The sequence below is a fragment of the Natator depressus genome, chromosome 10 (genome assembly GCF_965152275.1).
Source record: "Natator depressus isolate rNatDep1 chromosome 10, rNatDep2.hap1, whole genome shotgun sequence".
Lineage (NCBI taxonomy): Eukaryota > Metazoa > Chordata > Testudines > Cheloniidae > Natator > Natator depressus.
In genome coordinates this window covers 30,976,715-31,004,250 of record NC_134243.1, presented here as the reverse complement: position 1 = coordinate 31,004,250, position 27,536 = coordinate 30,976,715, and the positions used below count along the sequence as shown (strand labels likewise).

The window sequence follows — 27,536 nt, the reverse complement described above, 5'->3', positions numbered from 1 at the left end:
TTCTTACTGTATTAGGTTTAGACTTGCATGTTTTGTTTTATTTTACTTGCTAATTCACTTTGTTCTGTCTGTTAGTATTTGGAACCACTTAAATCCTACTTTTTGTATTTAATAAAATCACTTTTTACTAATTAACCCAGAGTATGTATTAATATCTGCGGGGGCAAACAGCTGTGCATCTCTCTCTATCAGTGGTATAGAGGGTGAACAATTGATGAGTTTACCCTGGATAAGCTTTATACAGGGTAAAACGGATTTATTTAGGGTTTGGACCCCATTGGGAGCTGGGCATCTGAGTGCTGGAGACAGGAACACTTCTTAAGCTGTTTTCAATTAAGCCTGCAGCTTTTAGAGGACGTGGTTCAGACCTGGGTCTGGGTTTGCAGCAGGCTAGCGTGTCTGGCTCAAACCAGGCAGGGCACTGAAGTCCCAAGCTGCCAAGGGAAACAGGCTCGGGGTAGTCTCAGCACATCAGGTGGCAGTCCCAAAGGGGGTTTCTGTAATCCAACCCATCACAGCCTGGTAAGTCCCAGACAGGGTGCTGACATTCTGGAGACTTCTGGATCATCACTGCATATAGTTTGTAGGAATCTGACTCAATGTCTGTGAAGTCTTGTCCCAGAATAATGGTCAGAAATTATCCATGAAACTTCCAATATTTCACTAAAAATTGCACAGTTGCATTTTAGCCCAGAGCCAAATATTTAAGCTCATCGCAAATTTAAGAACTCTTATTTTATCATCATCGTCATCAGAACAAAAAGTAGAGTAATATTCAAATTTTAAATAAATTACCTGATCTTTATCTTGGAATTTCTCAGTTGGGCCAAACTGTAGCAGCCCCATGCAACATAACCTCTGCAGGTTTTCCACCACTGAAAAGATGTATCTCCTGCAACACAGTTGGACGTGTTACATTTTGAATTCATGATAAATTAAACATGTGATACATGTCACTAATTTACACTAAACTGTAAAAACAGGCATGAGCAATAACATATTTTAACAGACATATTAAGTAGTCATATAACACTCTAGTGTCTCCAAATGTTGAAGCATGAACTTTAAATTTCTCAGAAGGGGCTGCTGGGATCAGAAAGGTGCTTTTTGGTGTTTCCAAGAATACCCACCCAAATTTGGCAAGTTATAAGCCTCTGAAAAAAACCCACCACACTTTGCATATGCATGGTAGTGATTTGTTTGAGGCTGGCAGTTAAAAATCTCTGAAGATTTCATCTGCCCTGAGCATGCTCCTACTCAGGTCTGCAGGAGCCAAGAAGTACATTCCCTGCAATTGCTCCTCCAAGCGCATGGGGACTGCTACGGTAATGGGGACTGCTACGGTTCCAAGCACCAGAACAGAGAGCAGGAAGAGTGTCTCTGCTGTGCTCCTAATACTTCCCAGGCTGGTACCCAGGAAGCATGAAAAAGAAAGAGGAAGCTGCCTGACTAGAATGCAGAAGGTGACAAGCAGAGGGACCGGCTGGGTATGATACAAGCAGATAGGCTGGTTTGGGACAGAGATGGGGAAAAGACTCGTAACCATTAGCGGTTAATCTCAAGAATTTAGAACAGAATCCAAATTCCCAAGTCTCAGCATTCCTCTGCTGTGTAGCAAACTGTTATGACACCCACTGGCAAAGTCTGTCTCTGTCTCATCCTCCTCTGCTGGCTGGTTCACAGAGGATAACAGCCTGCTAGTCCAACCACCAATCCATTAGTTCAGATGGAAGTCTGTGCTATGTAGCTAAAGGTTCCAATCCTGCTGACTCATGTGGTGGGTTGATACAGTCCCACATGATGAAATTTCTGTTCTCTCAAATTGCTTTTTGTTAAAATTTAGGAACTTACATTAAAAACATTATGGTTGTAAAATCAAGCACCCAAAATTTAGGAAATTCCAGATTTAAAGTTTCCTGTGCCACTCTGTTTGCTGACACATCATGGTGGACGAGTTAATTACCAAATCAGGATGTTCTCCTTTGGGAAGAGAGAAGACAGTGCCATGAGGTGAACTGTCCAGGCAAGAGTGCTAGCCAGTTGGCACTGCCCTTTCACTGACGACATGCCCTAAACCATCTGATATTCTCAATAAGCCTAGAACCAACTAGATCAGCACCTGTCGCAATTCTTCCCCCCGGAGGCCTGATTGATGTGAAAAACTTGTTCGTTCTCTGACAACATGGACAACCTTCCCAGACCCCAGTCACTTTACCTGAATGTTGCTGTCTTCTTCCTCCCCCAGCTTTTGTTGTGTTTTTCATCTTTTCGAGCATAAAGTTCTTCTGGGCAAAGAGTTTGCCCAGTGTAGTCCTTGCGAGAACAATCAACAACCCCACTTCCTCCCCACAGCCACTTAGTTTGACACATCCCACCACCACAGGTACTTGCCTCTTATAAAGAAGCTGCTGTCGGACTGACCTCGGAAGACATCTGATCAGTGTATGTTTTTTTAGAGGATTGTTTAAAAAATCTTCAAGACCATCCACCTAAAAAAAATTATTTTACAATAAGTTTATCAAAATGTGAAAACTGACTGAAATTTAATCAGAATACTGACTAGAGATTAACTAGTCTTCGAAGTATCACACTTAAGTGTGACAATTGCCTTCAGAATTTGGGTTTTTTTATAATAAATATCAGCACCAAGAAGGATATTCAGCGAAGAACCATGAGAATGATTACAGGATTAGAAACCATACCATATAGTGATAGATTCAGGGAGCTCAATCTATTTAACTTGAGAAAGAGAAGGTTAAGTGGTGACTTGCTTACAGTCTATAAGTACCTACATGGGGAACAAATATTTAACAGTGGGCTCTTCAATCTAGCCAGCAAAGGTACAACAAGATCCAGTAGCTGGTTGGAAGTTGAAACTAGACAAATTCAGACTCAAAATTAAGCATACATTTTTAACAGTGAGGGCAATTAGCCATGGAAAAATTTACCAATAGTGGAGGTAGCTTCTTCATCACTGACAATTTTTAAATAGAGATTGGATGTTTTTGTAAAAGATCTCTAGGAATTAGTCTGGGGAAGTTCTCTGGAACATGTTATACAGGAGGTCAGGCTAGACCAGGGGTCGGCAACCTTCAGCATGCAGCCCATCAGGGTAATCCACTGGTGGGCTGCAAGGTATTTTGTTTACGTTGACCGTCCGCAGGCACGGCCCCCGGCAGCTCCCAGTGGCCATGGTTTGCCGTTCCCAGCCAATGGGAGCTGTGGTAAGCCAGGAACGGTAAACCATGGCCAACGGAAGCTGTGGTACGCCAGGAACGGTAAACCATGTCCAACTGGGAGCTGCGAGGGGACATTCCTGTGGATGGTCAACATAAACAAAATGTCTCGCGGTCCGCCAGTGGATTACCCTAATGGGCTGCGTGCCGAAGGTTGCCGACCCCTGGGCTCGATAATCACAATGGTTCCTTTTGGCCTTGGAATCTATGAACTGCCAGTGCATACAAAGTGGCTAATCATTAATCATGTTAATTCATTTTACCAGGCAAAAGCAGGGTTCTGTGAAGTCTTCAGTAAGTCACATGCAAATTATTGTCCTACGAACCAATAGTACTAGAGTGCTGTTCATCTTGGATTGATTATTTTCTTCCAGAATCAAACTGGCAAAAACTAAAGTTAAATTTCTATGGACTACCAGCTGAAATTGATTATATAGTCTTAAGAGCAGATAATACAGACTAAGCATGTCTGCTGCTTTGTAAAGTACTGTTAACAACATTGGACATTATATCATACAGGATATGAACGGCAAAACAAAAGCACAGTACCTTGTAGCTGACTTGCACTATCTGGACAAAGATGGAGAGAGGTAGGCAAAGAAGAACATCACTAACAAGAGCCCAGCCATACCCAAATTCCCTATGTACTGGGAGAGGAGGGACGTAGCGCATCCACGAAATATCATCCACATACACTAGAGAAAGGATACTGGTTTAGAATCACAGATGGAACAAAATTATTAGTCCTACCTGGGGACCAGTGAAGTATTGGAAATCTGAAGCCAGGTCTACAATTGTAAACAAACATAACAACTGCAATACAGACTTAAAGCAGCAGTCCACCTAGCCTAGTATCCTGTTTCTGCCAGTGTCCAGTACCAGAAGCTTCAGAGGGAGGCACGCTAATCCCCGCCATGGGCAATTATGGAATAACCTACGCATAGGAAGAAGATTCTTTTATACTCAGGCAGTGAGTTGTTGGCTTATGCCCAGCATTGAATAATGGGACAAGCCAAAGCCTTAGGTCCAAACCACCTCCTTTTTTGAGTTCGCTAAAGTACATGTTCTCCATTTCCAATATGTGCCCCACATTTTAATCATGGCTACAGCATCCACAGCTGAAGTCAAACTCTAAAACATGGCAGTACCAATCCTTTAATGAGGGTCAGTGCCTTAAGTAAGCTTTGAGGAGGTGGTGGTACAAGCAATTGAAACAACATTTTGGAGCATGCTCACTGAGTAACTGGCATTAAAAGTGGCAAGGATTCCCCCCCCCTTGCCCACCACCCTAAGAATTCCCCCATGTAGACACAGTCCTGATCTGATGAGGAGCCACTTCTTACCTGTCTCATTACACAGATCCACTTCAGACTCCTGTGCAGGGACTTCATGATTCGCCACGCATGTAGTTTCTGGTGCAGCCTCATCATCATCATCTCCTGATGCACCTGGATGGGTTTCAGGTACAGCTGTGTTTGTGTCCAGTCCCTGTGGACTGCCTCTTTTATCACCCTCATAGCATGCTTTCTGTTGCTGCCCATTTAAAGGATGTCCATAAATTAGGTACCAGAGGAAAATGTGGACCATTCTTAACCGAGGCATTTTGGGAAGAAAGCCAAGGGAACGCCCAAGTCCTGGAACTGCAGAGAAAAGAAGATGAACCACTGAATGCAAAGACAAAATAGATTAAAAAGATAAAATAGCTAATTCCCTAAAAGTAAGGGAAATTACAAGTTAAATTGATTGGGAGGAAAAATTTAGACACGCAAACATGCATGAAAGTTCGAAGCTGTTTAAGAGGAGTTTATCAGATAGCCAAAAAGCCACAATCACAAATAAGAACTTTGTGTAAAAGCCCATTCTAGTTAAGATGGGAATTGAAGGAAGCAATTAGAAATAAAAATGTAATATATAACAAAGAAAAGGAGAAGATGACAGCAATCAATATAAATCAGAAGTTATGAAGTGCAGAAAATTGATAAGGAAAGTTAAAAGACACCAAGGAAAAATTCATGGTTGGAAGGGCCCAGGATAACAAGGAGGAATTTTTAAGTAGACCAGGAACAAAAGAAATCCTAATGGTACGGGCCTATTAGTAGATGGAGATGGTAAAAAATTGTTAATAATGATGCAGAAAAGTTCAATAAATATTTCTGAAAAGCGTTCGGCAATCCTAACTTTAAGAGTTGTTGCCAGCACTCCCTAGAACTGTTTTACTTCACTGTAGTCTTGTTTTGGTATGCTGTAATGCATATTTTTCTGTACTACTTTATTGTCACACAGTAGTACACAGTACTCCAAGATGCTATGCATGTGTAGCAAAGGCCACATAAAAAATCCCTATATTATAGAAAGTGACCAACTGAGCTATAGTTTTAGCATCCCTGTTGGTGATTGTAGATGGAGAGGGGGTTTTTAATTGCTGATGAAGAGCTGGGCATAGCCACCCATGGGAACATTTTCCCAACTGCAGTCACATCACATAGGAACTACTGGAGCACCACGGGCTACATTTCACTACGAATGGCTTTGGTACACTGAACCTAGGAAGTTCCCACCTGAATTTCACTCTAGGACACAAATCTTAAGTGTGAGGATCTCTCACACCCTGTATCTGAGAAATGGAAAAGTTTCTCCAGTTGTCTGAATTATTTGACGGATGAGTAGAAGTTAGTTTTACCTGTAATAGGGTGATAATTTTTTAGCTGCATTATGCCCATTTTCAAATCAGTTTTCCTTGCCCGACTATTATTTTCAGCATTAGAGGGAGAGGTTCCTTGCATTTCCCCTGATACAGCAGCAGTCTCTTGCCCCAGACTATCTTCCTCTAAATGCTCTTGGGGTGTTGGTGTCTGGGGAACTTTAATCCTATATAAAAACCACACAGGAAAATTGGTACATTGGTAAAGTCAAACAGGCACTAATATAATTAATTCTGCAAACAATCACCAGCCAAGGTGACAGTCACTGTTCTGCAAGAAAATCTTCATACAAAACCAAGACTAACTCCTCTCCTTGCAAATCATTACTGAGGAAAAGGGTTTTGCATGTTTGCTCTCACGAGGGAAATAGTGGGGGGGGTCTCCTGGTGAAGGATGTGGGACTATTCACAAAGAACAAAAGGATTTCCCTGAATGGACAATGGAGTGGGCTGCACAGAACACCATGCCACCAGGACAACCCCTTATGACTGCTATAAGAGAGAAGTCACTCCAAACACAGGGAGCATCAGCTAGAAGCTTCAAAAGGGGAGAGCGTGCAGGGAGCAACAAGAGGTGCCACTGCCTGAGGCTGTGATTCTCCAAAGGATAGTAACAGTTTCATATGTTGTAGGAGACAACAGCTGTAAGCGAGGAATGATTAAGATTGTGAAGTATGACTCCTTCACTGAACAGATGTGTGAGCCTGCTATCTAAATGGAATGTGAAGTCTCGAATGGGAAAGCAGCACCAGGAATCAGTCCTCCCCATGCAAGGGGTGAGAAGTGTTGAGGAGGAAACCTCCAGCCTCAGTTGACAGTCTGGGTCACCTAAGGCCCTTGGGTAATGGTGTGTCATGAAAGCTTGCAGGAAGGGCCCCCCTCCTAGTAACATGTATGTGGAGGAAGTGGTCCCCAGATGATGGGAGAAGAAGTCAGGGGAGATGTCCTTTCCCTACTACTTCTGAATCAGTCAGGAAGCCATCAGGTATTTCATGACCCCCGAAGGGTGTGTGTGTAGGAAGCAGTGGCCCTCATGCGCTGGCACATGCTGGACTCTGTTTGAATACATGTGACCAGGGAGGGAAGCAATCAAGAGGCTGTCAAGTATCCTCTTGGTCTGGATTTTGTAAATGTGCAAGAAGCAATCAGGGGGAGGCTGTCTGTGTTCAAACAATAGGATACAGGTAACCATTGAGCTAGTGAAGTATATCTGGCATGAGACATTCATAGTTTCGAACAAAAAACAGAAAGCAGACTTCACATGCCTCTTTACAACAACCTACTCTTTAGACATATGATTTCTAATTGGGGCCTGTCCCAAAGACTTGCTAGAGCAAGTAAGGCTGATATCAGACAGACCTGCTGAAAAATCAAAACTGCCAGGCTTACAAGGTTAGTCTTTGAGTTAAGGCTTGGGATTCAAGAGATCCACGTTCTATTTCTGGCTCTATTAGACTTCCTGCATGATCTTCAGCAAGTCTCAAATTTCTGTGCCGCAGTTTCTCCAAACAAAGCGAAGCTAATACTTCAAAAAATTCATCACTGTTTGTGAATGGCTCAGCTATCCCACCCAGGTGTGCCACAGACAAATGTAGAGATAAATAATAAAACAAGACTCAAGGACATAACGTAGAATAGCCCTATGCATGATACGGTGGCACAACTAAGGAAATGAACAAACAGGATGGAAATTACAGGAATCTCAGACTGCAAATATTGGAGTCACTGAACTGTAGACAGTACTTGCCTGTTTGCTGTGCTTGAGTTGGAGATCCGGAAACGCACTTGCTCAATGGCACTTTTTACCAGGGGGTCATTAGGATTCACCGAAGGGTGAACTACAAACTCTACCTGTACAACAAAGTAAAAACAGAAGAGTGTATGGAGATTTACTTATACTGATTCAGAACAAATTGAAATTAATCACCATACAAAAGCAGTATTATCTGATGCCCTGCACATACTTTATGTTTTACGTTAACGGTTCCCAAGCTGTGATCTTCAGATCACTTGTTGATGGTCCATGATCAGCTGGTGCGTTTAGACTTTGGTGCGGTTGTTTCCAGCTGCTTTGTCTGGACTTTTTACTGTAAAGAGCAGCCTGTAAAAGCAGCTGAGGCCAGGGTGAAATCCTGGCCCAACTGAAGTCAACGCCAAAACTTTCCTGGACTTCAGTAGGAGCAGGATTTGACCCAGGGACAAGGAGTCAACTACGTAAGAGGAAGAGAGGAAACAGGAGCTGCCCTCAGACTTGAGCCCCCCATGAGGCTTGATATTCCAGATGGAGATGAAGGAACAGAACAGGTAGGTGGGGCCCATACTACATTTGAGAACCATATACATTTAGAAATGTTTCCTAAGTTTTTAAGAACAAAATAAAGACAGAAAAAGCAATTAAAACTGCCTCAACTGCTGAAACCTGTATAATTTTTAAAAACATCTTAAATATATATAGGGCAACATAACCATGTAGGGCAGCATAAGGTGTAAATTTTTAACAGTGGGAGTAAATAATCATTGGAACAATTTACCAAGGGACATGGTGGATTCTCCATCACTGACAATTTTAAAATCAAGATGGGATGTTTTTCTAAAAGCTCTGCTCTAGAAATTATTTTGTGGAAGCTCTCTGGCTTGTGCTATACAGGACGTCAGAACAGATGGTCACAATGGTCCCATCTGGCTTTGAATGCTAGTAACAGGCTGAAAAGTGTATGAAAGACTTCAGAAGTCCATAAGACCAACAAATTCATATTAAAAGGAGTGCACCTTGAGGACTTCTCTCAGGTCAGGCACTCAGATTTCATAAACTTTCTACTGTGCGTGCACAGCAAGTAATTTTCAGTGGATGATTATCAAACAATAACTTTCACTCATGATTGTGTGCAAATCTCCTCACTGAGGACTGTTTACATAGCAAGCACCAGTTTGAGTTGTGTGAAGGAAGTTTCAATAATTATTTCAAATTAAAGAATTTGTTTTTACCTCCATGAAACTCAAGAACAGATGCAGAGATTTTGCTTCAACTTAAAGAACACAGACAATTTTGGATGAAGATCAAGCTTAGGAAAATTCAATCCCAAAGGCTAATTTATGAAGTTTTCACATGCTCTTGCTTTCCAAGAGAAGGCTAAAAAGGGGAACTGTTTGACAGTCTGAACTATACTGAGAGGGAGCAACCAGCCAGTTACCAGAGAAGTGACAATGGGAAGCTCCAAGCACTAATCAGGAGGAGTCTTGGCTTGCTGAGTGTAGTCTCTGGGTAGCTTTTTTGGGGTATTACTAATAAAACAAAGTATTTCTACAAGAAAGACCTGACGGGTGTCAACATTGGAGAATATTTAATATAATGTGCTGAAAGCTCTACCCGTCTGTTACGTCATTTAGTTCTAAATTAAAAAATGGCCAAGACTAGCTTGATAATACGCAGTATAAGCAGCAAGTTTTGCTGCCACAGTTCCCAGCAGCAAAGACTCAGAGCAACAAGTTACCTTTTTGCTAATGCCATCTTGAATGACAGTTGTGCGGTAGAATCTGAGGAGCCCTTCTTGGGAAAGCTTGTGTACCAGTCGAACAATGGACTTCTTACAGCATTTGGTGGAAACACCTTCTTGCTTCTCCTGATCCATGATCATTTTCTGAAGCCTAGAACATGAAACAGCATCTTACACTTCTTAGCTGCAGTGACATTTCCATGCTGCTTACAGCTGCAAAATCTATAGTGAATTTGTGGTCAAAATTAATTCTATTTTTAACCTAGCACCAAATCTGCCACAGGCTGCTCAACCCACATCTGAAAGCTCCGTTTGTCACTGCCTGAAAGGAACATTTAGTCACCAGCATCCTCTGGCAAACTTAAATTGTGACGTGTTTAGAAACAGTGGTTAAGATACAGCAACTGCAGTGTGGTATGTGCCTGATGTCATAATGTAGGAAAGTTTTTTTTTCTGGTTTTAAGCCAGTAACTAAACTGAGACTTGAACTGGGCTAGGTTGTGCCATAAGAACAACCCAACACTTCTTCTGAGGTTGCCATCCTGTTTTCTAGAATCTCAGCTTTCTTTTTAACAAAGGTAAGTTTAATGCGTATGGCTGTGTAGAATAACTTGAAAATGTGAAAGGAGTGTGCACCATGGCAATGATTTCTGGCTGCATCTGCAAACCCCGAAACAATTGCTCAGGGCTGCAAACTGCCTCATACATCTCAATGGGGCATTAGCTCAGATGTGGTAGGATACTTTAAATATCATGTATGCTTGGCGGGGTGCTGTACAGGGGGATCTCCCAAGCCTGGATTCATTGCACCCTGGGTCTCATCGCTTCTTTCATCAGATATTTTCAAAGGCAGGGCTCGTGGGCTTCCTGGGTCTGGGACAGAAGGATTTGCAGATGGCGCAGTCAGCTGCAATGTGTGTCTCACCCAGGCAGTAGAGGCATCGCTGGTGCTCACTGCTCACAGAGAAGGAGTGCAGGCAGGAAACAGTTTTTTAAGCCCAGAATTCAGGGCATAGTCCTGGGCAGGGGTGAGGGGGCAGAATGCAGTCCCTGAACAGGGAAGAGAACTAAACTAATTATACCAAAACTGATCTAAACACTAAGAAAACCTATGTACAAACTATTTACAGCTAGGCAGAAGTAAGTCATGCTTAGAAAACAAAGAGCATGAAGGAACAGTAGGTTCCGACTCAGGCCATGCGGCAGTAAGAGGGAAATGGAGAGGCGTCAACCCACACTACCTCTTACACGCTCAGCTGGGAGCATGAGGAGATGCACTATGTATGTGTGGGTCAACTAACACTACTAAGAAATACTTCCGGACTCAAGCGCATGGCATGCATCCCCACCCACACGTGGAATACTCATAGGGACCATCACTCGAAGAAGCTTATATACGCATTTAGACCTTTTATTGTTTTGTATGTTTACTGTGTCAGACTTATCCTAAAATAAATGTACTGTGCTTTGACAGAACTCTCGTTACTTGTAACTGCTGGCATATACCGTTAATAGCCCTCTGAGACAAAGTGAAGTGCAGGGGTTGGACTTTTGTCAGATCTGCTGGGATAAACACAGTGAAGAATAAGGGGGCTGCAAACCTATACCTCTGGTCAGTAGGGAGACGGACTAGAGGCTGTGAGGGTATTCCTTGAGCAGACCACAGAGGGGGTCAGAAAGAGCAGTTACTCTTAAATTGTAAATACCTGCATTCCTACAGTACAGAACATGCTGTCGACAAGAAACCAGGATCAACCACCATGTAATGAAGTGCACAGAAGTTTCAAAGCAGTGATTGTGCTACCATAATGCTTCAGGCTCCCACTAAACAAGTAAACAGCTTTCAGACCCTGTCTTACGTGAACAAGCTTTCGATTAAGCGGAGGTTTCGGACAGCTTCTACGATAAGATTTCGGCGCTTCAGTAGCCGGTATGTTTCATGAGATCTCTCCACTGCAGTGGCTCTGGAGCGCTTTTCCTTCTTTTGCTCAGCGTTCTTCTAGTGAAGAGCATGGAGAGAGGAAATTCAGTCTGTACAAACTCAAGGAGTTCCTATCTGTCCCTCTATCACCATAATATCTGAGTCTCTCTCAACTTTAATGTGTCATGTTCTCAGCATCCTGGTGAGGCAGAGCAGTACTATTTATTCCCATCTTGTAGATGGGAACTGAAGCACAGACTAAGTGACCTGCCCAAGGTCATACAGGCAGTCTGGTGGAGCAGAGAACCGAACCCAACTTTCCCATGTCTGAAGCTTGTGTCCTAAACAACTAGTCTAACTTCCACCAAACTGCAATAACCATGCCCATATCATGCATCACCATCAGGTTTTGAACCTTGAACCTTCAGCACAGATCTCTACCACTCAAACTACAGGATGACTTTAGGTCTAGCACATGCTAGCTCTTCCTATAAATCTCACTCAGTTTTAGCCCTATGGCATTTGGCTATGCTTGTTTCTGAATGTTTTAGGCAAGTGGTGATCAATGTGCATAGCGACTGAAGAACGAAGTCTGCTCTGTGTGCAAGCAAGGAGTGGCATTTCCCAAGCCCCCAAAGCTGAAAGACTGACAATGAGGAAGTTCTTATGAATGCAGTTTCATCCTCTCATTCCATTCCCTAAACTTTGAATTGCATGACTCAACTAGGCTGCTGATAACCTTTAAACAAAACCAGATTGAATGTGTGCAGGGAGATGGGAAAGCAGAGGGACAAAATAACCAATGTGAAACAAAGGGATTGTAGCTGGAGGTCTTGCTATGAAAAGTAGAAAACTGTCAGTCAGAGGGTCACCTGCCCAATGTTGCAGGAATTCTCATACTTCAAGCAGCTGTACCAACAAGAGAGCAAGTATCAAGCCATAATATCTTACCTTGGGGTCTTCAAGCCTGACCTCCTCAATCACAGCCATATCCCCCTCTTCATCTATGGAATGAGTGCCTAGAGAGAGATTAGGTTCCTGCTTTATAGTGTCCAAACTAGAATCCTCCTCTGCAAAGCCATCTGGGAGCTCATCAGGATCTTCAAGAAGGCGGGGGGAAGGCAGCTTCTTCACCAGGGTCTTCGTGGTTTGGAACTTGCAGCCTAATTTAAGAACACAAAGAAGTCCAGTTAGGCTGGCCACTTCATTGTCCAGTTCCTACAGGTTTTTCCCATGCCCAGCCATTCCCTAGATGACAGGGACCTAGCCCAGGCCTGCAGACAGGTTCGCTTAAAGTGTCTCCGGCTATACTCTTTAAGCATCTTCTATCCAATAAGGCCATTGCAGGAAACAGGGAGGCTCAGGGAGAGTAAACAGCTATGCTCAGTCTTAAAAATTTAAATATTATTTGAGTGAATTCTGGACACTTACATCCTCCAGGTGATGATGCTTCCCCCCCCTCCCTGACTGCAGGTAGAAGACTCTCCAGGTAGATTCCTACCTGATAGTAGGGGGCAGGATTAGCTTGGTCAGCAGCTGCTGCCTGAAGAAAGAGGGGAACGGGGGGTTGTCTCCCACTTCAAAGACTGTCTTGCCTGAGAGGAACCTCCCCTGGAGCATGAAAAGAGCAGGAGTTCACAACATGCACCTCTGCAGCCTTTCCATAAATCTATGGCAGGTCAGGTGACCCCTTCCCATAGCTCATTAGAGAGATGGATGGGAGTGCACAGGGGACTGGGAAGAAGCACCTGTACCCCACCCCTACACCAGTTTCCCAAGAGTCTAGCAACCTTAGGCAAGGAAGTTGTTCCAAGTCCCCAGCAGAAGGAAGAGAGAGTGGGGATAGGAACGAATGTGTTACCCTTGCCCCCCAACAATATAGTAAGTTTTGGGGAGAGAACACCAAACACAAACAGGGTGCAGGCAATGCTGCAGAAGAGGTTTTTTTTTAAACAAACCTGATGTCCTCTCTATTTTCTTCAAAGGAAACCTACATGAGAAAGCCAGACTCCCCAGAGAACCATTCCCTACCTTTAGTTGGTGTTGACTGATGGGGGCCATCTCGGAAGCTGAATTTCAGCAGTGCATCTGAGTTGGCCTTCACTCCTTTTTCTCGTTTCTTGTATTTCATCTCTTCCTCATTATCTGATTCTGAGAGGAAAGTGTCTTCTTCTACAGGAGACAGATCTTCCTCAGGCAGGGAGTCTTCATGCACTAGAGCCAAGCTAACTGTCGCTAACTGTTCACTCCGGGCCTTCTCCCTCTCAAACTGACGGCTTAAATCACTCTCTTCTGCAAAAACGTGTGAAATGTACTTTGTTGTTCGCTGCCGACCTTCATCTTCCATAAATCCCTAAGAGGATTGAAAGTCATTATTTTGGCAAATTCTTCCGTTTCCCCCTCCGTTATCCTTGTCCTCTGACCACCCAGATTCTCAACTCCTCCTCCTCCTCCAAGCCCCACCTCCCAAAGCTTTAATCTCTATTCTTAAACAACTAGGCGGGCCATGTCTGCAGCTCATGGAAAACAGAGAAACATTCCGTTTACACAAAAATTCTGTATCCTGCGTAGATAACAATCACATACCACAATATATTTTCTCTTATTCTGTATTACAGACATCTGAACAAAACCAAGGTATTTGTTTCTTAATCAGTTTGATGCATACTCTTCTAGAACCATAATTCTCTGTGAAGTTGCTGGAATATGGGACTTACAAGGCTGGATCAGACCAGGGGTCCTTCTACTCCATTATCTGGTCTGACAGTGGCCAGAACCAGATGCTTCAAGTGTAGAAAAGTCCAGAACAAATACTTAAGGAATTTCTTCCTACCTCTACCCCACCCCAATCAATGAATGGTTGGTTTATGTCCTGAAGCATGTTTATATCTCTTTTCTAATCTTATATAAAGTAACTCTAGATATGAATCCTGGGAATATGTTTTGTTTTTTTAAATCCTACCAATTTCTTGGCCACGACATGCAATCTTATTAAAACAACTGCTATACAGAAGGGTTGGAGGGTAGCAAACGTACCTATACTTAAAAAAGGCTCTAGGGGTGATCGAGGCAATTATTGTCCAGTAAGCTTTATATGGTAATTGGTTAAAATGATAAAAAACCTGGAAGATCAAGGTATGACAGGGTTTAACAGCATAGCTTCCTCAAAGGAAAATAATATATCACTAATCTCTTAGAATTCTTTGTTACTTTAGCGATACGTTCAGATAAAGGAGAACCAGTTGACAATTTATTTAAATTACAAAAGGCCTTCTGACAAGGTCCCTCAGTAAAAGCTACTAAAGCTTTATCTACACAGGAGGGTTTATCTTGCACTGAGTTTTTTCATATTAGATAGTATGCACTGATTGTGTACACACTATCAACTGTTTTCTGATTCAATACATGTCATTGTGTCTACATGGGGACTGTGCACCATTATGGGTGAATACCACATGGTGATTTGCTTCACTTCTGGGTTCTACACATTCCAGGACTTTTCTCCCTGTGTATTACAGGATACATACTGAAGTCAGCTGGAAGGGATTTGAATTCTGGGGGTCAAACTCAATTTCCATAACTTCTTTCCTACTCTCCCATCTAGGTTAGCCAGTGCCATTTTCAAACAGCCAGCATTTTCTGTCTCCTACCATGTACAGGTAAATTAAGTATTGGGGCAGCTAACCAGGGACTGGGCAAGGCTTGGGGAATTTGTGTATTGCAGCTTGGCAAGTAAGCTTAGGGCTAGATTTTTAAAAGTATTAGGCATGGCTGCACTTAACGTCGCAATTCCCAACTGATTTAGGAGCCTAAATCTCATGTTCAAAAGGGATTTAGATGCTTAGGAGTCTAAATCCCAACTATCAATGGAATTTAGGCTCCTAAGTGCCTAAATCCATTTCAGAAATGAGATTTAGGCTACCAAATCAGTCATGTGTTGCAATGCTGAGCACAACACCGCCTAAACACTTTAAAAATCTATGTTGTTGATGTTGAATTAATTTTTCAAAGACTGCCTTCCCCATTCATTATTTTGCATATGCCATCCCTTATCTGTCTCCCCTCTAAACGGAACAGTCAATCTTTATAGTTTCTACAGGTCTCTTTTTTCACCGCCCATCTTCAAATCCCTTGTATTTTCTCTCTTTTTTTGAGATAAAAGTGACCATTAAGTTATATTTAATTTATTTCCACAGTGATGGTAGTTGCAACCCTGTCTTTAATCTCATTTTAATCCACAAGACATTACCTTGACAACTTTGTATCTCTCTAGAAGACGACAGAGCATCCGTGCTTCTAGCTTCCCCACATTCATAGCCGATCGAATTTCTGCCTGAGAAATTCCTTTGGTTCCCCTACTTTCAACTGTTTTAGGGAGGGGAAAGAAGTTAAAACTTAAGTTTACAGGAATCACCTCATACTGAAACAATCTGGCTGAGCTGCGGAGGCTATCAGATATAGCCTGAACAACCGCTGTCAGCTTGAATATCATTGTCTTAAAAGCATAACATTTTCAAACATACATCAGAATGTCTTCTTCGACACTTGCTACTATAAATCGTTTTCACTGTCATACACATAATACACAGTGTTGTACAATAAAATATGCATATCTAAGGCTGTAAAAAAGATTTCTACTACATTATATTTGTGAAATAGTATGTGCTAATTTAGTTAAAGACCACCATAATGCACGTGCACAATGGGCAGAGTTAAGTCTGCCTGTGCAAATTTGACACGTTAACTTAGATTCATAGATATTAAGGTCGGAAGGGACCATTATGATCACCTAGTCTGACCTCCTGCACAATGCAGGCAACAGAATCTCACCCACCCACTCCTGCGATAAACCTCTCACCTATGTCTGAGCTATTGAAGTCCTCAAATCATGGTTTAAAGACTTCAAGGAGCAGAGAATCCTCCAGCAAGTGACCCATGCCCCACGCTACAGCGGAAGGCGAAAACCCCCCAGGGCCTCTTCCAATCTGCCCTGGAGGAAAATTCCTTCTCGACCCCAAATATGGCGATCAGCTGAACCCTGAGCATATGGGCAAGATTCACCAGCCAGATACCCAGGAAAGAATTCTCTGTAGTAACTCAGATCCCACCCCATCTAACTTGAGTGGTTAGCTGTGAAAATAAACTGTTACTATAAGGTAAGTAACTGAACTGTGCTTTTCCAAGATGTTCTGTGCATGTGGATCCCACTCATGGTGTGGTAGCACCCCTTGCACAGGAGTTCGGAAACTTAAAAAGCAGTGTCCATTAAGGGGTCATGCGTGCACCCTTTGTGTCCTTGCACCGCCTCTCCTAAGGACAAAGGGCAGTGTGACCCTGCTCACTCCCTCAGTTCCTTCTTGCCGTCCAGAGTCTCAGAGTCTCCGAGCTGTGGGGATGTGCTGTGGGTCATGGGATCCACATGCAAAGAACATGTTAAAAAGCCAGTTACTATAAGTAACCATTTTTTCTTCTTTGAGTTCTTGTGCACATGGTTTCCCCCCATGGTGATTAACAGGCAATTCAGAAATCAAGGTGATGGGAACTCAGAGCTCATTTGAACAGAGATTGCAGGACTGCTCTTCCCATTTGTGCATCTTCTCTGAAAGCTGATACCAAGGAATAATGCTTGGAAAGAAGTATACAATGAAGATCAAGTTGCTGTTTTGCAAATTTCAGCAACTGGTATCCTACTCAAGCACACTGCTGAGGCTGTGTGTGATATAGCAGAATGAGCAGTTACTCTGGCTGGAGGCTGGAGTTTGTTAATAAGGTAGGAAACTTTTATACACTCCATGATCCATTTAGATCATTGTTGAGAGGAGACTGATTTTCCCTTTGAAGCACTGCCATAAGCAATAGAAAGACAGTTCAGGAAATCACCAAGATTTGTTATATTAAGGTAGTATAAGAACATGAGAATGCCCATACTGGGTCAGACCAGTGATCCATCTAGCCCAGTATCCTGTCTTCCAATGGTGGCCAATGGCAGATGCTTCAGAGGGAATGAACAGAGCAGGGCAATCATTGAGTGATTCATCCAGACCCAGCTTCCGGCAGTTAGAGGCTTAGGAACACTCAGAGCATGGAGCTGTATCCCTGACAATCTTGGCTATTGCGATGGATGAACCTATCTTTCATGAATGTGTCTAATTCCTTTTTGAACCTAGTTATACTTCTGGCCTTCACAACATCCCATGGCAACAAGTCCACAAGTTGTCTGTGCATTGTGTGAAGAAGTACTACCTTATAGTTTGTTTTAACCCTTCTGCCCATTAATTTTCAATGGGTGACCCCTTGTTCTTGTTTTATGCGAAGGGGTAAATAACACTTCCTTATTCACTTTCTCCACACCACACTTTAGATTCAAGTTTGAGAACAGATGTAAGGTTGATTTTATAGAGTTGGAGACCTGCTGAACTGATCTTCTGCGGATTAACCAATCATTGAGGTATGGGTATACAAATACCTTGATGCTGGAGATGGGCAGATACTAACAACAGGCATTTTGTAAACACCAGGAGCAGTGAGGAGGCTGAACAGGAGAACCCTGAATTGATAATGATTGTGTAGTACATGGACATGAAGAAGTTTCTTGGTATTCCAACATGAAAAGGTGTTTTGCAAACTGAGGGTACTGAACCAGTCCATGAGATCTAAAGAATGTGTGATACATGCCAAAGTCACCATGCAGAATTTTGTACTGATGGAGGTGTTAAGGAACCTGAGGTCCAGTATGGGGCTCTAGCCCCTTTTCTTTTTGGGTACAAGAAAGCAGAGGGAATAAAACCCTTTTCCCTTGAAGAGTAGGAGGACTGGCTCTTTGCTCCCAACTCCAGTAGCGATAGTATTTCTGGACACACAACTCACGGGAGATTGGTCCCTCAAGAGACATAGGGACGGTAGTGGTGGGGGAGGGTATAATATGGAATTGGAGGGTATACTTTTCCTGAATGGCCTGTAAGACCCAACGGTCTGATGTTATGGAAGTCTAGGCATATGTGAAAAAGGAAAGGAAAGTACCAAAAAGGGGAAGAGAAGGGTACAGATCCACAGTCTAGTGCAGAATCCTTAACTGAAGCTTCAAAACTGTTGCTCTCCTGTTGGTACTCTAGCCACTTCTCTCCTGCTGAATTACCAACTTGGCATTTGTAGCTCCTCATTCTTTACTAAAGCTGAACTGTTCTTGTTCAAGGGAGGGTTCCATCGTTCTCCTAATCCCAGCAATGAAGATGTATTCATGTATCTTCATCTCATGTAATAGCAACTTTATTCCTTTATATAGTTTCCTCATTCCTCGATGCTTCCCTTCTCATGTTCTGGGATCAAGACAGACTTGCACAATTTCCCACACAAATAGAAACTAAAATTGCTAAATCAGAGTACTGTTAATTGCCTGGGCCAGAATATCTCATAACGTGTGTATGGATAAAACCTCTTTCTCCCAACCTAGCTAAAAAGAACTCTAAAAAGTTAGCAAGCAGGGTAACACACTGTTGTCCTACGAAAAGCGGCCCACTGTGCACTGAATGGATCAACAGCTGGGTGGGGAAGTTGTGAGTTAACCAAGATACAACTTGCTGTGAGACTGAAGGTCAAATGAGGCAAACTGTTATCTCAAAAAAATCCAAACCAAATTTTTCGCGCCCAAATGATATACTATACATTTGTTTGCCCTCAAAGTCAAATATACCATGCATTATCTGTTTTGTACCAAAAATGTGCCTTTCATCCCAAATTAGAAGCTGCATGTTTGTGTGCCCTGTGAGTCAGATCTACATCTCTCTATAGGAGGATAGCATCTCTTGTTGTGTTGTAAGCCCTATATAATATGAAATACTTATAGACAAAGAATGTATGGCGTATGTCCATTGGTCTTTGGAAGATAAGGGATTTTGTTGGTTTTCATTGTAAATAAATGTTGCATTCTAGAAGTAAAAGGAATTGTATGCACAAGGAAGATGTTGAAATATATAAACTAGGGCATACCTTTGAATTATTAAAAGAAATTGCTTAAAAAGAGCAGAAATCCAACTAATTATGTGGGCTAATACTGAAATACAATCCTTGAAATTAGGATCAAACAGAAAAAGCCACCAATAAGGAAAGGATTGAAGAAATGCATTGTACACAGATGCCATCTACTGGATGCCAATGGAAGCAGCAGAGAAACAGAGCTGAAGTCTGAACTTATTTGGCATGTGTCCAACAGAAATCGAGAGGGTGACCCTCTCCAATGGCCCCTGGAAGCACAGCATATAAAACTAAGGTCACCATGTGGGACCCCAGAGCTCACTGATGGGGGAAAAAGAAAAAAGAAAAGGAGTACTTGTGGCACCTTAGAGACTAACCAGTTTATTTGAGCATGAGCTTTCGTGAGCTACAGCTCACTTCATCGGATGCATAGCATATCGTGGAAGTGAGCTGTAGCTCACGAAAGCTCATGCTCAAATAAACTGGTTAGTCTCTAAGGTGCCACAAGTACTCCTTTTCTTTTTTCTTTTTACGAATACAGACTAACACGGCTGTTACTCTGAAACCTGTCATGATGGGGGAAAGACTCTTTTCATCCAGAGTCACAGGACCGAGAGTTGACTGAACCCACGAAGAAGCTGCAGAATCCTACATGCAACCAATGCCTCAAACAACTGTGTGGAAAGGACTCTCCCCCCATCCCTGGGTTAAGTGGTGAGATTTCATTTCAAAGGTTATATTTCTTCTTTGGTTCCTTAATATAAATAACTAAAGATTAGTTCACTGAGTCTACACCTCAAGTAACTATATCTTAGATCGGTAAGCATTAGTCTTACTGGTTAACCTGCCTTAACTGTTAATCCCGGGCTGGCCGGCCGGCACCAGTGGCCCCGCTGCCCGAGCGGAGCAGAGGCCCTGGCTGTGCTGGCCGGTGGGATCAGCCACAGCCACGCTGGCCAGCGGGATTCGCCACAGAGGCTTAATCAGTTAACTGTTTAAACGACATTCTAAATTGTTTAAATGGTTAACTTTTTAAACAGTATTTACATCCCTAATGCTGGGCTTTGAAAGTCAAGGAAATTGGCCTAAGAGAGATATGAACCATAATTTTAAGCAATTCCTTTTGATATTCTGTACTTGTCTGCTTTGAGACCAAACCATTCAAATAGCAGGCACTTAGAAGTGCCTTACAGACACACACATTCTTACTCCTTGAAGAAATACTGGAATTGTGATAAGTGTATTAGATACTACACAACTGATGATAACAAGTAAATGCTATAAGAAATTTTGGTGATTTGCATTAATGTAACTGCTGAGCCTCAACCCTAGTCTATGACAATTGCTTGTAAGATTATATTGTTGTGCTCGGTACAGGCCTAGAACACTGGTTTTGTCTACCCTTGATTGATGAACTGTTGATTGTATACTAATGTGGTTCTGGGTGAATACATACATTGTTGACTGGTTAAGAGAAACCAAGTGTACTGATCTGAGAAGTACTGTCCAAGATAAAAGTTAACCTGAAAAGAACCTGTCATTAAATTAGTAAACCAACGCTTCCTGGACTCAATAAAAAGGGGTTATTAATCTATTAGATTCCATCTAACATTGCCTATAACACTGATAAAATTGAAATCTAGTTTATCAGATTTCAGTTTTAAAATCTGACTGGTACCTTGGAAAATCATAAAACTGACCTCCATTGACGTTTACACCAGGCTGAGTGCAGGGGAACAAAGCCATTTAATAAGTGACAGTGTGGGTGAAGCAGCAGGTAGGACACTAGGGTGGCGCTAGATATGAAGGGAGAGGCCAGGATTAAGAGCAGCAAAGGAGTGGCTGCTCTTGCACCCCGCTCTTTACTATAAGGTGTCGAGTTTTGGGTTTTTTTTTTTTACTCTGAAAGGGAAAGTGATGGGAAAAGGTAGAGGGCAGCCCTTTTTCTTCCCCACCAACCTCCTTTATTCCCCATCAGCATGCTCCTGTGTGATCCCATCCCCACCCCACTTTTTCACTTTGAAAATATAAACAATCTACAGAGAAGGGACAGAGGTGATGGCAATTGAGGCAGCTTGCTACTTTCAGCCCCAACAGTTACTCTGGGCACCAGCCACCACTGCTAAGATGGATACAGAAGTCCTGACATTCACCCCTCCCCCATTACAAGTTCAAATCCTGTCTAGGCTTGGACTGGAGAACTAGTGTAAGTGACGACAAAGAGGCAAAGCCACATCTAACCTAGAAAAACAGGCAATATTTAAAAACATTAGCTAACATGTTTTAAAAAATAGTATGGACTGCATTTAACCTCCTTTAAAAATGTTATCTGGCTAAGCAATATTTTTAAACAACGTATATCCTAGTGTAGAGAGTGCCCAAGAGAGCAAAAATTAATCTGTTAGAGGGAAGAGATTTTTAACAAGTGATTAAAACTCTTGGCTCATTTTTCTTAACTATTTTACTCCAATGCCAATTTGACATTTTGAATAACGGAAGCTTTGTTAATGATTAAGCACCCACACTCCTTTCGACTAGGATATTGAGAGTTCATAACAAGCCTTAGTCATCTCATTTTTATATCCTGGTAGTCCCTAGAGGCAAACAAAACTAAACTGGGACAGGGAAGTGCCCAATGTGTTAGACACTGTCACACATTGTAAAAGACAATCCTGCTCTGAACAGATGAGACGAAGGGTAGGAGAAAGTAATTATTTTTCTGATTTCACAGATGTGCACAAGAATCTAATGTACAAAGTAATGACAATTTCAGAATTAAGCCAATAAGAAAACATTCAGTTCATTTTCATGCAGGTAACATATGAACTGAATACACACACAGAACCTGATTACATTACCTACTTAGCTCATAAGCCTGCGTAAGCATATCCCGCTCATAAACAATATCTACAGGCTGGACAGCTTTTGTGATCATCTCTTCCTCCTCCTCATCATGGTAATCATCCACTTTCTTTCGAAATTCCTTCACTAGTTTGAGGCATCGGACCATGACATCAGTCCCTGAGAACACATGAAACTACTGGTTAGTAAAATAACTGAACAAAATCTGTGGGTGAAAAGGAGGGATCCACATGAAAAATAAGTTAATTCGTTTTTCTCAGCATTGACAAACAGAATGACATTCCAGTTAAGTATCTTAATGAATTACCACAAATGGAACTGGGCACTTGCATATGGGCCTGATGGAAACTCTCACAGCCTTGAGGTTTTAAACCATGGATACAGATGGAAAGGTCTCCTGCTCATCTGCAAAGGTAACATAGGATATCCCTAGGGCTCAAACAGTGAAATATTTGAGGGGATGTGAAAATGGTCCTATAAAAGGACATAATATGAAATTAGGGAACTTTTAACTATGTGCAAGAAGGTGTGTGAATGGTGATCCTGTGAGATACATCTCTTCAGAAAACCAATTTAGATTGTAATCTCTTCAAAGACACTGTCCTTTTGCTCCGATAATCACCTAACAAATGTTTGGGTCTTCTAAAGAAAGTAATTAACTGTAATAATTTTATCTATCAAAATGTAATACCACCCTTGAAGTTTTACAGCCCTTCTACTCTATGAAAACAATAGACTCAGGGAACCTGGTTACAACACAGCTATCTTTTGAGCTGTTGTAATATGGTTAAAATGTATAATGTGGATGAAACATCACAGTGTTGGAACCAGGACTAAACCAACAGATTTGTTTCAGGTTTCCCGTGCAGACTCAGGAAAATGATGTGGCATTAGTCACAGCCATCAGAAGGCTCTCTTGATAACAATATATATGGACAAGAAACTCTTAAAAGTTTACCTTTTGCATCCATGAAACAGTGGAAAACTTAGTACTGTGCATCTAGGGAATGGTCAGATTTGTTAACACAAATGGCAGACTGAAAAATGTTGGGGAAAAATACACACTGTGAAAATGGGTATTTGATAGAAAATCTTTCCTGGGTCTAAAACTAATGCACACAAGGAAGGATGACATTAGTACATTAACTAATCATATCATAATCCCACTAATCCCTGGTTAATTGTTTAATGCTCAATATATCCCTGGAATGGATAATTATTTCAGGTGAGTTGTGTTGTGTACTAGCAAATTTATAACTTGATATATACCTGAGATGCAAAGGAAGCTTTACCTTTAAACACTCTGCAATTTAAGATTTTGGTTAGTTTATAGACTTGATGACATCAGCACGTACATAATAAAGATGTGGCTGCAATTACCTTTCTTTGTTTTATAGGGTCCGCCATCAGGGTGAATGTCCTGTAACGGGGTAGATAATACTTTGGCCAGGCCAGCGTTCATCATATATTGATACAGACGTTTGAATGTTCTTTCACAGAGACCCTACAATAACAGTAACAGTAAAGAGAAATGAAAAGGATGTCACTATTCTATGGAGCATTCCCTACAAATCAGGAAGCTAATAGAAGCTAAACCCTTGATTTTCATAGAGATGTAAACAGAGAAACATCTTTCTGTCCCTGAGGTGCTTGACTCAGTTACTATATGCCTCTAGCCCCTTGACCAGGACTTTAGATCCCACTTCTTCTCTTTCATTTACCTGGTTTTTAGTACCCGGTCGTCTTTCCCTATCTACAAGCTCTCCATTATCTGTCTTGGAAAATAGCTTTCCTATTATCACATCTGCCTCTAATTACCATCCCTTGCCTCCTTTCTTCCACTGTGTTCAGTTTATTCAAACGTCCTAGTCCTCAACTAAATTTTTCATTCCATTCAATCCTGCTTCTGCCCTCTCCATTCAGAACTGTCAAGATCAAAAATAATAATATATTACAAATGGAAAAAAGGGAAAGTTGATAGTAGTGAATGTAAATCAGAAGCTAGGAATTGTAGAAAATTGATCAGGGAAGCAAAGGGACACAAGGAGAACTCTATGGCCAGCAGAGTTAAGGATAAGAAGGAGGTTTTTTTTATGCATATCAGGAACAAAAAGAATCCTAACAATGGCTCTGGTCCATTACTAAATGGAAATGGTAGAATTAATAATAATGCCAAAACAGAAGTAGTGGTCAATAAATATTTATATTTTATATTTGGGAAAAGAACAGATGATGCAGTCATATCATCTGATAACACTCTTTCCATTCCACTGGTATCTTAGAAGGATGTTAAACAGGAGCTACTAAAGACAGACATTTTAAAATCAGCAGGTCAAGATAACTTGCATCTAAGAGTTTTAAAAGAGCAGGCCAAGAAGCAGGCTGGGTCATTAATGCTGATTTTCAAGAAGTCTTAGAACAACAGGGAAGTTCCAGAAGACTGGAAGAAAGCTAATGTTGTGCCAATATTTTAAAAGGGCAGATGGGATGACCTGGGTAATTATAGGCCTGTCAGTCTCACATTGATCCTGGGCAAAATAATGGAGCAGCTGATACAGGACTCGATTAACAGAGAATTAAAGGAGGGTAATATAATTAATGCCAATCAACATGGGTTTATGGAATATAGATCCTTTCAAACTAACTTCATATATATATATATATATTTATGAGATTACAGGTTTGGTTGATAAAAGTAAAAGTGTTGATGTAATAGACCTTTTTAAGGCAATCTTGGGGAACTTCTCACAGCCCCTCACGTACTAGCTCCTGACTTCCCTACGACCCAAATGGAGTTGAAGCAGCCAAAGGAAGATGAGAAACTAGTGACTAATGGGATGTAAGGAGTTCAGCTACCAGCTGGAGGCAACATAGAAGACAGCAGAGGAACCCCAGAGTCCATACAAAACACTGTGGCCCAGTGTGAAGGGGAAAGTGATCTGCATTCCCCTTGCTTCCAGAAACAGGGAAGAGGGGATCACAGAGCTCCTTCCCCTCCCACTGCTCTCCTTCCTTCAGGAGTGGGGATAAAGGTAGCCCCAAGCCTATCTTCAGAGCAGGCACCTTAGGAGGCTGCTCACTGCAGCTATGCAGCTCCAGAGGCTCCCAATGGGGTGGGAGAAGCAGAGGCCTACCTTCCAATCCGAGTCTGCCTCTCTGGGCTCCTGTCCCAGTCCCACCGCACCCCTCCCCCCCCCGGCTGTCAATCTGCCAGTCTTCTCCTATTCCTCCCCCCAACTTTTACTCCCAGTTTCTCTCCCCATCTGCCAACCTCCAAGTCCCAGTCTCCCCCAGGTTCCATGTCCCAGTTTACTCCCTCTGGTCTGGTTCTTGTCCCTTCTGCACTCAATTCAGAAAGCTTACTCCTTCATGATGCCTGGGCCCAGAAAAAGGAGCACTAAGAACAGAGGCTCTTACTTCCAGTGCCTGGCTCCACCCCAGCCCAACCTGCATCAGCCAAGAGTGGCAATGGCAGAGAAAGCCCTGCTTAGCCCCTTCAGCCTGGGTAGGTGTATGCTCACTGCAGATGGAGTCTTTGGAGAATGTAGCTGTGAAGCTCCAACAGGTCTCTACTTAGTATATGTGGACTGAGATTTTTCAGAGGCTTAAAACCTGGCCAAATTTGAGTACATTTTCACCATACCAGCAAAAAGCACTTCCCTGACACAAAGGCCACTCGCTTCTAAATGTCAAGCCCTTGCTCCAGAACATGGGGGTGCTAGAGATTCTCACATAAATGGTTGTTTATTTAATATGATAAACAACATTTTCCCTATACCTCATTCTGGGAAATGGCTGAGCCATTTTGTCTGAAACTTTTGAAAGTTTGTTTTGAATTAGACACCTGACACTGCAAATTTCAGCCTGAGAAGTTAAAGTCTGGCACTTTGAAGCAACGGAAAACAGGTCTGTTTAATGGGAAGTATTATAAGGTTGTCTAACACTTCTCATTATACAGACCAATTCTGCTTGTAATGCTGAATTTTTGAATTTCATTAACAGCAAATTGAGAACTTGAAAGCAAATGATAATCTCACCAGTTCTTCCCTCAGATTCCCCAATTTTTCCATTTTGTTTGGTCGAGTGCTCAGCATACTTGAGAGCTTCTCCATAAGGATATCATATTTACTCCTCCTAAAACAAAAGAAGGTTATTCAACATATGAAATTCATGAACACTGACATTTGTATCCAGAAATATCACAGAAAACACTAGTTACCATCACAGAGGCAGACTGAGAAATAAAAAGCAAAGATTTTAGCAACATTTGAGGGAAAATTAAGTTGTTTATGTTAAGGTCTTACAAAAGATAGATGCAATTCAATTTTTGAATAGTCTTTGAATTTGGACTCAAAACCCAACATTTATCCGCAAAAAGAACAGGAGTACTTGTGGCACCTTAGAGACTAACAAGTTTATTTGAGCATAAGCTTTTGTGGGCTGCAGCCCACTTCATCGGATGCATAAAATGGAACATATAGTAAGAAGATATATATATATACACATACAGAGAATATGAAAAGATGGAGTAAGAGGCTAATTAATTAAGATATTCTCTGTATATGTGTGTGTGTGTATATATCTATCTTCTTACTATATGTTCCACAAGTACTCCTGTTCTTTTTTCTAAAAGTAGATAAATCCCATATAGATTTCAGCAGAGCCTTTGAGCCACATTAGTACTTCACAAACATAGTGATGTATGCACAGTACCCAGATGACTTCCCCAAATTATCTCTACACATCATATTCTCCACACCACATATCTTTATTTATGCTATCAATCCCTGGTTTGCCTCCTGGAAGCATGAGAACACAAAAAGCTTTATGAAGTCCATGTAGATTTCATGGTTCCTACTAACAGGCCTTAGTTACAGGACCACCTACACTTCATCAAACAATATTCAAAGGTTGGATGTTTTTCTGATATAAAACTATATTTGATATAAACATTGTTTGTCATGGGAAACTGTAAGAAGTCATACTTGACAATTTTTTTTACCCACTTCATATTTAAAAGCCCACACTCTGTTACACTGTTCATATACAGAGTCAAATTTTAAAAAATTTATAGAGGAGTTCATTTCAGAGTGCTGGTAGGGGAATGCCCTTCACCCAGGTGGGTCAAACAGCAGATGCAAATATCCAATACCAGGAAGACAGCCAGATACCCAAGCTGTTCTGAAGCCAGGCCTGCTGTTTCACTGTGACCATGCCAAAGCCAGTGCAGGATCTAACTATGCAACAGAGAAAAAGAGAGTCAGAAGTAAAAATTCACTAGAAGGCGCTATAGATGCTATCCAACAACAACACAGCTATTAAAACAATGTACAAGAAAAACCCGGTCTCTG

General features: G+C 41.8%; 1 protein-coding gene across 1 annotated transcript in view; it reads right to left on the bottom strand.

The window, feature by feature from the left end:
* Nucleotides 1-27,536, bottom strand: part of GTF3C1 (general transcription factor IIIC subunit 1) — an 83,266-nt gene that overhangs the window by 42,687 nt on the left and 13,043 nt on the right. Inside the window, exons 5-18 of the mRNA XM_074965612.1 lie at nt 26,223-26,319; nt 23,566-23,689; nt 22,186-22,344; nt 15,602-15,717; nt 13,384-13,705; nt 12,304-12,515; nt 11,291-11,430; nt 9,429-9,582; nt 7,685-7,788; nt 5,917-6,104; nt 4,580-4,876; nt 3,786-3,931; nt 2,392-2,489; nt 796-892 (exon numbers count right to left, since the gene is read on the bottom strand). Of these exons, the coding sequence (XP_074821713.1) occupies nt 796-892; nt 2,392-2,489; nt 3,786-3,931; nt 4,580-4,876; nt 5,917-6,104; nt 7,685-7,788; nt 9,429-9,582; nt 11,291-11,430; nt 12,304-12,515; nt 13,384-13,705; nt 15,602-15,717; nt 22,186-22,344; nt 23,566-23,689; nt 26,223-26,319 (2,254 nt within the window). The remainder of the gene's footprint in view (nt 1-795; nt 893-2,391; nt 2,490-3,785; nt 3,932-4,579; nt 4,877-5,916; nt 6,105-7,684; nt 7,789-9,428; nt 9,583-11,290; nt 11,431-12,303; nt 12,516-13,383; nt 13,706-15,601; nt 15,718-22,185; nt 22,345-23,565; nt 23,690-26,222; nt 26,320-27,536) is intronic.